Source organism: Mycetomoellerius zeteki, unplaced genomic scaffold (assembly GCF_001594055.1).
Source record: "Mycetomoellerius zeteki isolate Tzet28-1 unplaced genomic scaffold, Tzet1.0 scaffold415, whole genome shotgun sequence".
NCBI classification, from domain to species: domain Eukaryota; kingdom Metazoa; phylum Arthropoda; class Insecta; order Hymenoptera; family Formicidae; genus Mycetomoellerius; species Mycetomoellerius zeteki.
Genome location: NW_017257409.1, coordinates 1,711,896 through 1,726,040, shown reverse-complemented (window position 1 = coordinate 1,726,040; position 14,145 = coordinate 1,711,896). Strand labels below are relative to the sequence as shown.

The window sequence follows — 14,145 nt, the reverse complement described above, 5'->3', positions numbered from 1 at the left end:
ATCAATTGTAAATCTCACATGTATGTTTGCTGATGACCTTTACAAATAATTACACAGTTGTGCTACTAAAAGGCGCGTACATAACGCCGCATTTTAATAATACGAATTACGATGTGGTCAGCATTGCGCGCACATTGAGATCAATGTCAATTGTAGTTGAAATGGTAGTTGAAAAACTCTAACGAATATTCGCAATGACCGTTCCATTGCAATATTGAGTCATCGTAATATTTCAAAACACATATTGTGTATACTACGTTCTAAATCATCTTTTTGCAAATAATCATCAAATGTCAGATTTCGTATTTTGAATATTGTAAGCAGAAAATGAATATGTTTAAATTAGTTTCTCTATTAGAGTCTTTATCATATCTTTATCATATCTTTTTTCGAAATTATGTTATAATTTAAAAATATTTATCGCACTAAATGGTATGTGAATATAATAATGATTCTGTGCTTTTTATCATGCTACAGATTTCTGTAGCAATGAATGAATGCTTCTTCTACTTGTTTCGTGTTAAATAAGTCAAATTTTGTGCAGTTAGAATAAAACTCAGAATAGATAAATATAAACAAAATGATATAAAAGTGTCACTTAGGGTAACTCCGGTATATACGCCGCACCTATCAAAAATTTAATTTATCAAATATTATTTACTATGTTTAAGATAAACGAACTATATCAGTAAAAACTTTGTACTGTCTACTACTATGAAAAAAATATTAGAAATCCGAAATATATATATATTTATTTATTTTTCGTATTAAAAAATGCACTTTTTGAAACCCTTGCATTTTTGCCGTATATCCCATAAGGGTGGGATATACAGCTACTCATAAGGGGAGGGGGGGGGTATGTACGGCTCATGAAAAATTTATAAATAATGCATATAAATAAGACGTAAAATAACACAATAACTTATAAAAGCGTTTAAAGTTTTATTAAGAAATAAGAATGATAAATATGTAAATGAAATAATAGATAATAATTACAATCTTCCTATATATATTACAAGCATTATGACATGAGGTATATGTTTCATGTAATGCGTTTATTGCATTTAAAGAGTGCACTGAATTCAATCTGCGCTTTGTATGCTTTGGGCATAAATCCCGCCCGCTAAAAATGTCGTATATCCCAAACAGGTAGGATATACAAGACAAACTAAGCAAAGAATACGAAAGCACTTGTATTTTGCTATACAACATGCTTTACTATTCCTCTACACTTATGTATCACGAAATAACTATTGAGTCTTTTATACGCCCTACACTCTAAATCTGTAGCAATGAAAATTTTACTGCTAACAAAGGTGAGTAGCAAAGTCATTGCTTTAGTACGGATTTTCACTGTTTTGAAGTTAATCTGTCTACTCGTACATAAAGGAGTGGACTATTTCATTCGATCAATCGAAGTAGTCTAAGCATTAGTTGATAATTGCAATGCAAGATGCATTGAATTATTGAATGTTACTGCAAGGAGTGAATTTAGCGACATAGCGCACCACTTGATATGAATGTTACGGACGAGATACGTTTTCAATGTAATAATAGAAGACAAATTGATATATTTTACGTGATTGTGCGTAATGAATTCAAACATTTTGTCACAGAAAAGAATAACTTATTTAAACAAATTTTAAAGGTATATATATTATAATATATACCTTTAAAATAAATACTTATTTATTTTTTTTTTGTTCTGCTCAAAATCTGTCTCCGTAGGTTTTGCTATCTGGGTTTGAAATGACATTATTCTGTCATTATTCTAACCTCCAAATTCATCCTTTTTGGAGTAAATTTTTTACTCCAATTATTGTGTGTGAATGGATTTTCTATTCCCATCTTACAGTAAGATTCACTCGCAGTAGCACTGGCTCAGTTGCCATTAACGCCTGAAATGAAATTTCAATTCAATGCAGTGAAATTTCATTGCTACAGATTTAGAGTGTACAGTAATCATTTTATGTAGATTATAATTTATGATTGCGCTAATTATTATAGTGACAAATCGATTCAACTCATAATAATTTCATTAATATTAACAGTAAGAAGCTAAAATTATAACTCAATACTAATATAACATAAAGGCATGTAACAGAAAAGTTGTGGAAAAATTACCCCCACTCCTTCTATTTCTTCTGACTTCTGCGGCGTAAATTCCAGCGCGGTGTATTTGCCGGAGTTACTTTATACTCTCGTTGCGTCGGCAAGTTAATGTAATCTATCTACTATCCTATCAGTCCTACTACGCAACTATGCATCTACGCATCAGCATAAATTGCAGCTACGGTTGCGATACGCGTTAAAAGAGGGATTTGAATAATAATATTAATAACGCGACAGTCTATTAATTTTTCTCTCTTACCAAAACTTACCCCAATAGAGCAGATTCCTCGGCAGTGGCTGCTGTCGGCATCCTGTTTCTCTCCCTAGAACAAAATGGCGGCGAATAATCACACACGCCTAGCCCTAGCGGCAAGTCACGCCTCTAATCCCGTTACAACACATAAATATTTTACAACATAAAAAGCTATTGGCAATAAGCAAACAACAATATCATATTTGTGGCAATTTGCGGTAAGTTCCTTTGACCAGCATTCTATTTTGATCGTTAAGACCAGCTTCTCTTTGTTCTACGGTATGATTTCCGGCATTTAACACACTACCAATTTGAATGTAAAATTACCATTTAAAATTATCATTTTCTACGGGCAATTAAACCGGGCCGGACAACTTCATGCTCGAATGCGTATTTGAATAAACAAACTTTAAACGAAGTCGGGCTAAACTTCAGATTAAAGAATATCATTCCAATTATAAGTCAAAATTAATAACCACGATTAATAAATAATACCTATAATATTTTCTTTCAATATAATATTTCAATATTTCATACTGAATTTTTTAACTAAAATATTTCAATGTGTGTTTTGTGTATCTATAAGTTATTGTATTATTTTTTTATTTTTATGACAATACATTTAAGATACAATTATGTATTAAGTAACTAATATTTTGTATCTTTATATACATTTAAATTGCTTATAAAAATATTTTATTGAACATATATAAATTAAATTGTTATCCAAATAAATAAAACTGAATATAAAAAAATATACATAAAAAATACGTTTTTTAAAATTATACTAATAATATTATACTGCAAAATTTGTAAATAACTTAATCATGTAGAAATTAAACAATTACAATATAAATATACGATAAGAATACGAAGTTAAAGTTAAAGTTTGAAGTGAAAATTCTATTGTAAAGATGATAATATCAATTTATAATTATTGGATTTTTAAATTAACTCAAATAATTACAAACTTCCATGGTTATTTGACGACAAGAGAAGCCGATTCCGCAACACACGCGCTTCCGTCGCGCGCCGCGAAGCGATACGAATGGTCACAACTCGAGCGTTGCAAGGACAAAGGAAGACGGTCACTCGCGTGCATGTAACAGAAAGAGTGATAACAACAGTATAACAATAAACCAAGCGATGATGATTACAGTGATTGCACTCACGCGTAGATAAAAGGATGTGAGAAGCTGGTGCTGTCGATGCATGCGTGCGAAGCTCAAAGCGTGAGGGAAATGAAAACGATTCCTTCAGGTGCTATAGACGTGACTTACCTTTAGTTCTCTTGTTTTTTTACGTGAGTTGATTAACAGCACCATTAATGTCCGATCTTGAAGTTTGTCTGTACTTACTAATCTACTAATTTAAAAGTGCAAGAACGAGGTGTTGGTTTGTCCAACTTGTTTACACATCAAATAAATATATGTACTTTAAGTAAAATATTTTACAAAGTGTTTCTCACAAAGTCATCTCTAGTATTTAATTTCGTTGCATCGATTAAACTAAGTTTTCGTGAATACCTCTGTATTTTTTAAGCATTATTTATTAAAAAATTTTGAAATGTATGAAATGTGTATTTGAAATGTGCATTGATTTTAAAAAAGACAAATCGTATATAATTATAATAGACATCGCTAAAGCTGCCGGGCATTGTATAGCATGCACGCAAAAATTATAGAAGTCCTTCTGTCATATCCCGAATTACACCATAATTAATTTAGCTTTCAAAGATGTTTAGTTTTGACAGATATGCACTGAGTACCTTTTAGGCATTATCAAAGCAAAGATCAATGTTAATAATATTAAAGATAGATTATAAGCGCTGATATAGCTACATGACATTGATGAATAGTATTTTCTGCTTTTTTGGGCGAAAATATTTTTTGCGATTATTTTTCGACACAGTTGATGCTTTTATTGCTAAAGGCGATTATTGTTATATAAATTTCTACAGTGCTTTTATAAAAAGTTGTTTACTAAAAACAAACACGTTACTTTATTAAATATAACTGCACAAACGTCCAAATATCATAGAGAATATATAAACTTATATTAAAGAATTATATATATATATATATATAAAACTTGAAAAATATATAGGAATAAAAGAAAAAAATTATTATAAAGGTACATTTTGAAATATATATTACTTTCATGTGTGTAAGATTATATGTCTCAAAAGATTGCAATTGTGAAAATAGAAGTAGGAAATCATCTTGAAGTAAAACTGTAGATCCTATTCTAAAAGGTTAATGTTCTGGAATAATGGAAATAATATGACCTTATTTTTCAAGTGAGTAACGATTCGAGCAAGCTACATTTTGCACATTTATAGAAGACATATACGTTGGAGCCATCGTAAAACTGTAATTTGATATTATTTTTTATTCATGAAATTTTAAGAGTCTTTAAGATGTCTTTATTTTCATTAGAATTTTCGTACTATATTGTCTTACTTTTCATTACATTTATTACATAGAGCATATGTAGTATTTTGTAAAATATTATTACTTTTGTTAAAGTATCCACATGTGTTACTCAATAATTTAAGTAATTATTTTTGATACATCTCTTTTGTTTTGGTTTAAAAAAAAAATCTATTATAACAAAGATATTTCCCGCTCGCCTGTAGCCGTGCAACCAAAGTTATAAAATTGTGTCAATAAAGCTACGATCGATCTTATGAAATTTGTTCACCATAATAGTTAACAATAAAAGCACTATAACCCATGCTTCGATGTCTTCGACCTCGAAATGCTCGTCGCTCACAAACTCTTTAACGACTCTGCACTAACTGTTAAGTTGCTTATTACATCAGCTTTGTCTTTGAGCTCAGTATTGCAGTGTTTATTATACATTAGCGTGAACTAGATAAATTTTCTTTATATTGTTTGAAATAATTTTTGAGCGTATCATAATGCATTTTTTAATTCATAAAATTGCGATGTCTTTTCGACGGATAATAGAAGTAGATTAGCTACAAAAAATATGTGCAATGTCAGTGTAGCAAATGCAATTTTGAAATAAAAATTAATATAATTACGCAATTCACAATTTGTAATATATAGAACAATATTAAATAAAGAATTACTGATGATTGTACTGTAATTTTTTAAATTGTTTAATGGAAAGTTGCTTAATATTTATTATGTTTCTAGTTTTCACTTTTATTTTTTATCATTTATCAATAACTTCTAATTTGTTTCATAATATCTATAATATAATCCATTAAAACGTTATGAAATAATTTTTAATTATAGTAAAAATTATATTTTATATATCAGATTAATTGTAAAGGTTAATGATATAATAAAATAGTTCAAGCAAATATGTTAAGTTTACAAATTAGTTTTTATTTCAAGAAGTGTAGATACATAAAATATAAAAAAATGTACATTTTATTTTTATTTAAAGAATAAAGTGCCCAACTTTTTGTTTTAAAAGTACTTGTAAATCATGGAATTATATATACTCCTTACAAATTTTGTATATAGATAAATATGTAGAAACAGTATTAAACAAGTACAGTTAATCAACGAATACAGCCTTTGGGTTAATGTATAATATATACCTACTATAACCGCGATAAAAAGAGTCGTAGTGGATTATCAATACTTGAAAAAGCGACGAGAAGGTTTAGAGGTCGAAAAACAGTAAAACGATGTATCCGCGACTGTACCTCTATCTGTCGATCCCGTACCCGGAAAATGTCTTTTAAAGCATTACCTTGGGACGATCGAGGCGCTTTCGCGACGATCCTCGATCAGCGGGTCCTTTTTTCGCATTTCAGTCTTCGGTGAGGTGAAGCTAAAAGCCTTCTTCACGGATTCGAGAACGCTCTGGCCAGTAGTCTGTGTCTGGTCCACGATGGTCGTGCTTTTGTAAACGTCTTCGCCCAGGTCGCCTAAGGACCTGTACGAAGCGCCAGTACCTGCCGGCATGGCGTAACCTTTCGTCCTGCTTCGTTCGCAATACTGTCTCTCACTTGACACCTAATAAATCGTCGTGCTGGTTGGGGATGATGATTTTCACCGTCCAGGTAGATGTCCTCTCGGCGAAGACTCGCCTTGAAGGCGCCAAGAGCTGAGGCGTTGCTGCAGCTGCTTCTGATGATGATAGCGTGCCCGAAGCCGATATTACCAATATCGCACGTCAACAAGGCAAACGAACGGCAAAAGAACAAATGAAAGAAAAAACAAAGATAAGGAAATCCTGTGACAGCGATTACAGCGCATTTCGAGGCATCGGTGACAGTTTGATCGTAAATTACATCGGTGATAGTTTAATCGTAAATTACATCGATTTTCTCAAAAAAGAAACATTAAGAAAGCACCAACAACTGTAGTCAATTAACATTGATTTTTTATTTTTATTAATTAAATATAAGAAATTTTCTTAAATGTAAGAATTAACCAATGTCAGTGTAATTAATCATTATCTTCAATAAGTAAGAAATATGTATTTGTTTCTTTTTCATTTTTATCAAAACATCTAAGATAGCGTTTATTATCCCATAAGAGTCATTGAAAGTTTTCTTTATCAGGTTTTATAAAGTCGAGGAACTAGACAAATGTATATATTGAATACTGCTTTGTAACAGAGAAGCAAATTTAATTTCTAGTTATATCTCAGGTTTGTGAATGCACATAAAATTTGTTTTAATATCTAATAAGAATTCTACTAATTTCATATGAAATTAATTTACTTATGGATTTTGTCGTGTAAAGTATTTATTTTCTCTTTTGTTGAAACAGAATAAATTAAACGTGGGCATGATACTTTAATAACATTCTAATAATATTCTAATTTATTGTCACGTTAGCAATTACAACTTGTTTTCTCTTTTATTGAAACACAGAATAAATTAATTGCAAGCATAATACTTCAATAGTACATTCTAATTAATTGTTACATTAGCAATTACAAATGACTACGATGAACTTTTATTAACTATTAAAGCAGATAATTACTGAATTTATATTATTCAATATTTTAAAAGAAGCTTTCCAACGTTTTATTGTTTGTATCGCTATTTTCATTAACGTTTTCATTATAAGCCAGTTAAATTTTCCTAGTTACTTTTTTCTTTCTTTCTCCCTTCTTCTCTTATTTATTTAATACGTTATTTTATACTTTATTAGCTTTCATTTTATGTAATTATTTGTTATTCTTACAAAAATGTTCTAAACATATTTTACAGTAACTGCATATAAAACATGATCAAAGAATTAATTATTACAAAAGTATTATTATATAAAAATAAAAAAAAGAGGAGAGAAAGTGAGAGAGAGAGAGAGAGAGAAAGAGAGAGAAGAGAGCTATATTAGATTGAATAGTTTTTAGTACTGCAAATTTGCGAAATATACAAACTCTTTTCAGCAGCACGTATTTAATATAGTTTCTAGTATAAACAGTTTTATTGAGTTCCAATTTAAATTCGAAATCCGGTGCAAAAATAGAGAAAAGATATAAACGCGTTTCTTTGCATTCTGCTGTTAGTTTGGTCTGGATATAAAATTGCATTCTATTTACGAATGCATATACAAAAGCTCAAACATTTCTGTCATTCTCATTAAATAAACGTGCAAGCTGCTATTGTTTCCATATTCTATATTTTTGTCAAATCAAACATCTAAAACAATGCAGATTAATCTGCACAAATCAATGCAGATTTAATCTGCATTTTATTATTACTCATGTTATGCTACATATGCTATAATAAACAGATGTATGTATTAACTCATAAATGTTATGGCAATTTGTTAAAAGGTTTTGGTATCCATTAAAACATATTTTTAATACTAGCAGCAGAAGGGGACTGAAAACTAATAAACTGAACTCGAAAAACTTTCTTTGTTTAAAAAAAACTTTTTTTACTTAATTGTTACTGTTCAATGATTTAATATTAAAAAAATATTTATGAGACCATTCATCAAATTATGTTGATCATAAGAAAAATAGATCAATTAGAAAATAATTACAACACAAAAATTTGGTAATGTAACTCCTGTTATAGCTGATGTTGTTTCAATATTTAATTGTTCTATATTTTGGCAGGGTTTGCTAAATTAATTCATGCAGATTTAATCTGTATTTTATTATCGCACGTTACAATATATATAAAATAATAAATAAATGTACATATTAATTAATAAATGTGACAGACATGCAAATTTTTAAAAAGTTTTAGCATCCATTAAAATTTATTTAAAACATTGTATTAAAAAATTGTATTTAAAAATGTATTTAAAAAATTTATATTTTTAACACTAGCCATAAAAGAAGAAAAACTTGTTAGCTTATTTAAAAAAATTTTTTATAAAACAAACGTTTTTATCCAATTATTGCTGCTTAATACTTTAACAAGAAAATATTTATCAGATTATACTTTAAGTTATGTTAGTTGAAAAAAATAGATCAGTTAAGAAATAATTGGAACACGTGAAATTAATAGTGTAACCTTTGTTTTTTAATTAAACAAATTAGGTTGTACGATTTAGATTAAAAATGTTATTAAACCGATGCCTCGTTTTCGCTAAAATGTGAGAAATAAAATAAGGTACGTGTCATGGAATGATTGTCGACATGCACAAAATTCATCGAGTTTATCTGTCGAAAGAATCATGCATGGCGACATGCCAATTGTGAAGTATTTATTTATGCATGTTTGTGGAATACTGTTGATAAATAGGAAACGTGCGAACAAGAAACAGTAATCAGTGTCTTCTAGTCAACCATCTTTATTAGCAAATCAAGCGTGTGCGACATAATCAACGAATAAAGTAAAAGTCTGCATTATAGTTCGGGAGGTTTTGTCCGAATTTCATTAATTGATCTTATTTTACGCGCGAGGCTAATACGAAATGTGACGTAAATTCATGACAGAAATAGATAATGTATGCAAGAAAGATTTTCATAATAAACAAATCGGTATGGATTGATCTGCGATTAATGTCACTTCGTCGATCCATCGAATAAAAAAGGTACGTACTTTCTATATTTTCTCCTAATAATGATCCTCTTATCAACGTTGTCAAGAATAATTGACGAGCATACTTAATTTATTGCACGCGCAGATATCAGATTTTTAAATACAGGTGCAGCCTGTATGATATGATATAATACACTTGATCGACAAATCACAAATAATCAGTTAAATAATGTTTATATACTTGAAAGTTTTGTTGTCGTGAGAAATAAGCAAAACTTTCAAATATACTTTGGCCGTAAATCAGTCGTCGATAGATTGTAAAAATCGGAGCCGTAACTTGTTTTATTTTATTTTTTTTTAAAGAAAACTAACTTATTCAGGCAATAAAAAGAATATGAACACTATAGCCGGTTTAAATACGTAGATTTATTCCAAAATGCGACGAGATTATATGTTATGACCGTTATTACTAATTGTAAGCGTTAAGAATGACAACTGCGCATTAAAATAAAACACACGAAGAACCTTCGAGAATAAAAAATGACATAGTTTTACAATAAAACATCGCAAAAGGAGTTATTATTTAAGGAAAATTAGATATTAGATAACTAATCGTTAAAATAAAGGATTTATCTAAATTTCAAAAATGACATTTAATTGCATCAATGATTATTTGAATTGAAACTGGTCATATCGATTTCAAGTCTCTATATGGCATTAACTAAAGTAATTCGCGAGAGGTATAAAATTATAAAAGAAAGAGAAAAGGTAAAAGGTGAATACTATAAATAATCCGCGAGAAATATGAAAGATAGGTAACGGAGAGAATCTTCTATTTCAAGTCATCCCACTCCAAGGCATGTCATTCTCGAGCCAAGCTTTTCAAATATCGATGATGCTAAGTGCAGCTGGATCAGCTACGGGTTGGGCTTGCTTACGTCTTAGCGCCTTGCGCTGGCAGACAGGAAATCGATCTGGTCAGAACTTTTTCGAGCAAAATATGTATGCATATCGGGTGATCATACGGTGATCAATTCGCAGATAGACTTCTGCGCGCGTGTTGTAAGCGAGTCCCCGGAGAGTCGCGTATTGATTTTTCGCATGGATACTCGCGTGTAACGTCGGGGTTAACCCCGTTTCTCGACATCTAATTTTTCGTCCGAGGCTAGCCGTCTTGACGTCCACTGAATCGTGCGACTGATTTACGACATTAAGATTTTTAATAGCTGAATTACAACAGACATTAGATATATCAGTTTATTTTCAGAACAGTCAAACGTAGATTTAAATCATTTTCAAGTGTACCATTGATTCACAATTAATGACTGATCTAGCGATTAAGGGTTGCAATTGTCAAGATTATGTATTATTATATCAATCGATTTCTATATTTGAAATAAGACGTCATTATATTAATACCAGCTATGAACAGAAGATCTTATTATATTTGGAAATATATGTTACGTAGTGATGTACGAATATCAATGTGAGTTGAATTATTTTTTATTTAATTATAGTAAAATGTTATAAATATAATTGACTTTCATGTATATAATTATATATATATATATAAAATAGTTTAAGTTTATATATATATATAAGTATATATATAAAAATTTTGAGTTAAATATTTTTGACATATCTAATATTGGCTTTGCTTACCAGTTCTGTCTAACAAATTTCGAATTGTTGCGGTACTTAAATAAATTATATAAAGAAGCATTCATTTTTGGGTATAAATTTTTTTTTCATATTTCAGTCTCTTAGAATGGACTTGTTAAACTTTTTGTTCTGAAAACTTATATTAATTGATAAAGTAATAATTGAATCGATTTGACTGTTTTCCTCATTGATTATATTTCAATGAATAATGTAAAGTAAATCTTTATAGCACATATGAATTCTTAGTAAAAATTTCTGCATGTATTTTTATGCTCCACTTTAGTATAATATTTTCAAAATTAATATCGCGTTATATTATAGTCATAGCTGGTTTTAACGCTCTGAAAGTAAAGACTACAGTCTCGATATGACGAGAAATCTTATCACCACTGACAGTTTACTCTCTATTTCGAGACTATTTTTTCCGTTATGCGACGCACGTAACGTTGATCCTACATGCTTCGAGTGGAAGCAGCTGCAAGCCGTTACGTCTGCGATTAGGGTGCGGGTAAGATAATCGTTGGACGCTTGTAAGAATTGAAACGCGATGGTTTTTGTCTGCTTCTCTTTTAAAGAAGGAAAAGTTTTTCTGAAAGTTTTCCTTAATAAAAGTTATTTGAAAAAAAAATCAATTAATAAAATTATTAATTCTTCTTTAATTATTAACTTGGAGCTTTATGAGATAGAATGTTGTGAGACGCAAATTATTTAAAATAATTAATAGTTATTAGTTAATTTGTTACAGTTATTAAGTTTAACATTTAATACTGAGAATAATTGTTCTGTGAAAGTTATCGTTATGTAAGTATATTCTATACAGACATTCAGTTCCTAAGAAATCTGGGAGCGGGAGATGTTTTGTCCGCGTGCGTTTTTCGTTCACATATTTCTTCCCAGTCTAGTTAAAGTAGTTTTCATTAAATGTTTAAATTTTTAAAAATGCAAGGAGAGAAAGTCAGTAGAAAATAGAGTAACAGGATTAACTTCTATAAGTTGCAGTACGTAACAGCAAGCGAGCAGGTATGTTCAATCGAGAGTTAACAACTGTCACTGGCTATTTTATTTTTGCGACGTCTTTCCTGGGAACGATCGATTGTCCAGTCTAACCCCATTTCTCGCCCCAATGAAACCGATTCGTCTAGAAGGTGACGCTACAGCGAGATCTTTTGCGCGATGTCGTACACGCGCGATCGATCTAGCGCGCCAGGTTCGACCTTCGCAGCGCCACATGACACAACGTCACCGACCGCGGTTAGCCGCTGCAACCTCCGTTGACGACGACGATGACGAGGTCCGCGTGCAAACGCGAGATACGCGATGCGCGCGCGTGCAAGCAATAACTAATACCAACACGATTTCACGCGATGAGAGCGCGCACATCGAACGTACTCCATTCGAATCATACGGACGTAGTACTGATCGATAGGTCGAAGCGGTCGAGAGATTCCTCGAAGGGATGGCAGACAAAGGGCAGGAGGGTGTAGACAGGTGAAGAGGACAGCTGATCTGAGACTCACCTCTTTCTGCGTGAGTTCCGCTGCGGGGTCCGCGTACTGAAGAAGAGTTGCAGCTTTCGCGTGGTCTTTAAACGTTTACTATGAAAACCCTAATGGGTTCGTTTGCTCCTCGGTCGCGGTAAGGTCACCTTGTTTTAAAGGAAACGCGCGTAATTGGAAGCAATCGCGCCCTATACGATTTGATAGCCGATCGTCTGCTCGATACACGTCTTTCGATGTGACGTTACGAGATGTGTAAAGACGGAGCACCGTGACGAGACTGTTGTTAAAGAGCACACGGTGTTCCTAACGACGTCGTACGATTACTAAATGCCTGAGTGCACGGCTACTTCAACTACAGACTGGTCAATGGGAATGCGCCGTGCTCCATGCGCGGTAAACTCCGGATCGAACCGGTTATGGACAGACTGCCGACATCTGGTCATAAAAAGACACACTTGGCCTGTCACTCGTATTCTGAATTCCCGTTGCGCATGCGGAGACTTGAAAAATGATCTTGAAGCTCAGCCGGTCGATTATCGGACGAACTTCGTGAGACTTTCCCTGAAGAAGGGAAGAGCGATCAGTCCCTCGGTTCTATCGACATAGCAGAAAACCATAGTATCTAACGTTGGCATGAACAATGTCAGTACACGCTTATGCCAGAAGATGGAATTTACATAATATTTCTGTAATGACGCTCTTGCTGTATATTAGGACCTCTTTGAATCTTCCAAAGGGGGTAACCGATTGCGTTCTTGCAAAGGATTGAACGCAAGTGATGATTTACAAGATTTATTTTCTGTTCTTGCAACGAGGGTTGCACTAGAACTGAACTGAACTGAACTAGTGCAATTCAGAACTGACGAGTGTAAGCGTACAGGCAAGGAATAAAAAACGCTCTACTGCAAGATTAAAATGGCGTCTTATATTATTTACATGAAAAAATTATATTTGTATGATGAAGATGAAAATATTAATGCAATTCCATTAAGAATATTCTTAATTGAAGATAATGATAGTATAAAATATTTTATATGTAGGCTTATTATCATTTATATATTTTTATCATTTCATTACTTGTAAACTCTCGCACTATTTGTACAAGGTCTGTTTTTTGTAGCTGAACTAGTGTACACTAGTTCTTGCACTGCTTGCACTGATTCCAGATCTAGTGCAGCCAGTTCAGTGAACTCGTGCATGTTGCACTGGAACAAAAAACAACGTCGACGATGCCATTTTGGAAACAGAAAACGCTTGTGTACACTTTTTGAACTAATGCAACCAATGCAGGAACACAGCTAAAACAAACCTAATTACAATTAATCCAGTATTTAAAAACTGATACATATATACATATATATTATATATATATATATCAGTATTTAAATATTTTGATATAAGTTAATGAAGTTATATATGTATATAAAATTAATTATATATATTTTATGTAAGTTATGTATTCATATAATTAGACGATCTCCAACCGCAATCTTGTATCAGATATCTTGCACTGATTTGCTAAAAGATCGAAGAATTTAATTAACAAAGAATATAGAGAGTAAGACGCGTATTATAAACATTATCATATATATATATATATATACAGGGTGTTTCCAAATTAAATCGCAAAACTTCGGGAGCGTGTAGAGGAGTAAAAAACTAAGAAAAAAAGTCCTATAGAC

General features: G+C 31.6%; 1 protein-coding gene across 9 annotated transcripts in view; it reads right to left on the bottom strand.

Annotated features, from left to right (window-relative positions):
* MESK2 (misexpression suppressor of KSR 2) overlaps nucleotides 1–12,833 on the bottom strand; it is a 35,995-nt gene extending 23,162 nt beyond the window's left edge. For 3 of the 9 annotated variants that reach the window (XR_001936799.1, XM_018453953.1, XM_018453956.1), the window contains exons 1-3: nucleotides 12,482–12,833; nucleotides 6,098–6,477; nucleotides 2,382–2,435 (exon numbers count right to left, since the gene is read on the bottom strand). Coding sequence is in view for 6 of the 9 variants with exons in the window: in XM_018453953.1 (XP_018309455.1) it covers nucleotides 2,382–2,435; nucleotides 6,098–6,312 (269 nt within the window). In the remaining 3 variants the exon portion in view is untranslated. Of the gene's footprint in view, nucleotides 1–2,371; nucleotides 2,436–6,097; nucleotides 6,547–12,481 lie in introns of those variants that run through there. The other 6 variants (XM_018453955.1, XM_018453958.1, XM_018453959.1 and 3 more) reach the window with 6 other exon arrangements.
* Nucleotides 12,834–14,145: the final 1,312 nt, after the last annotated feature.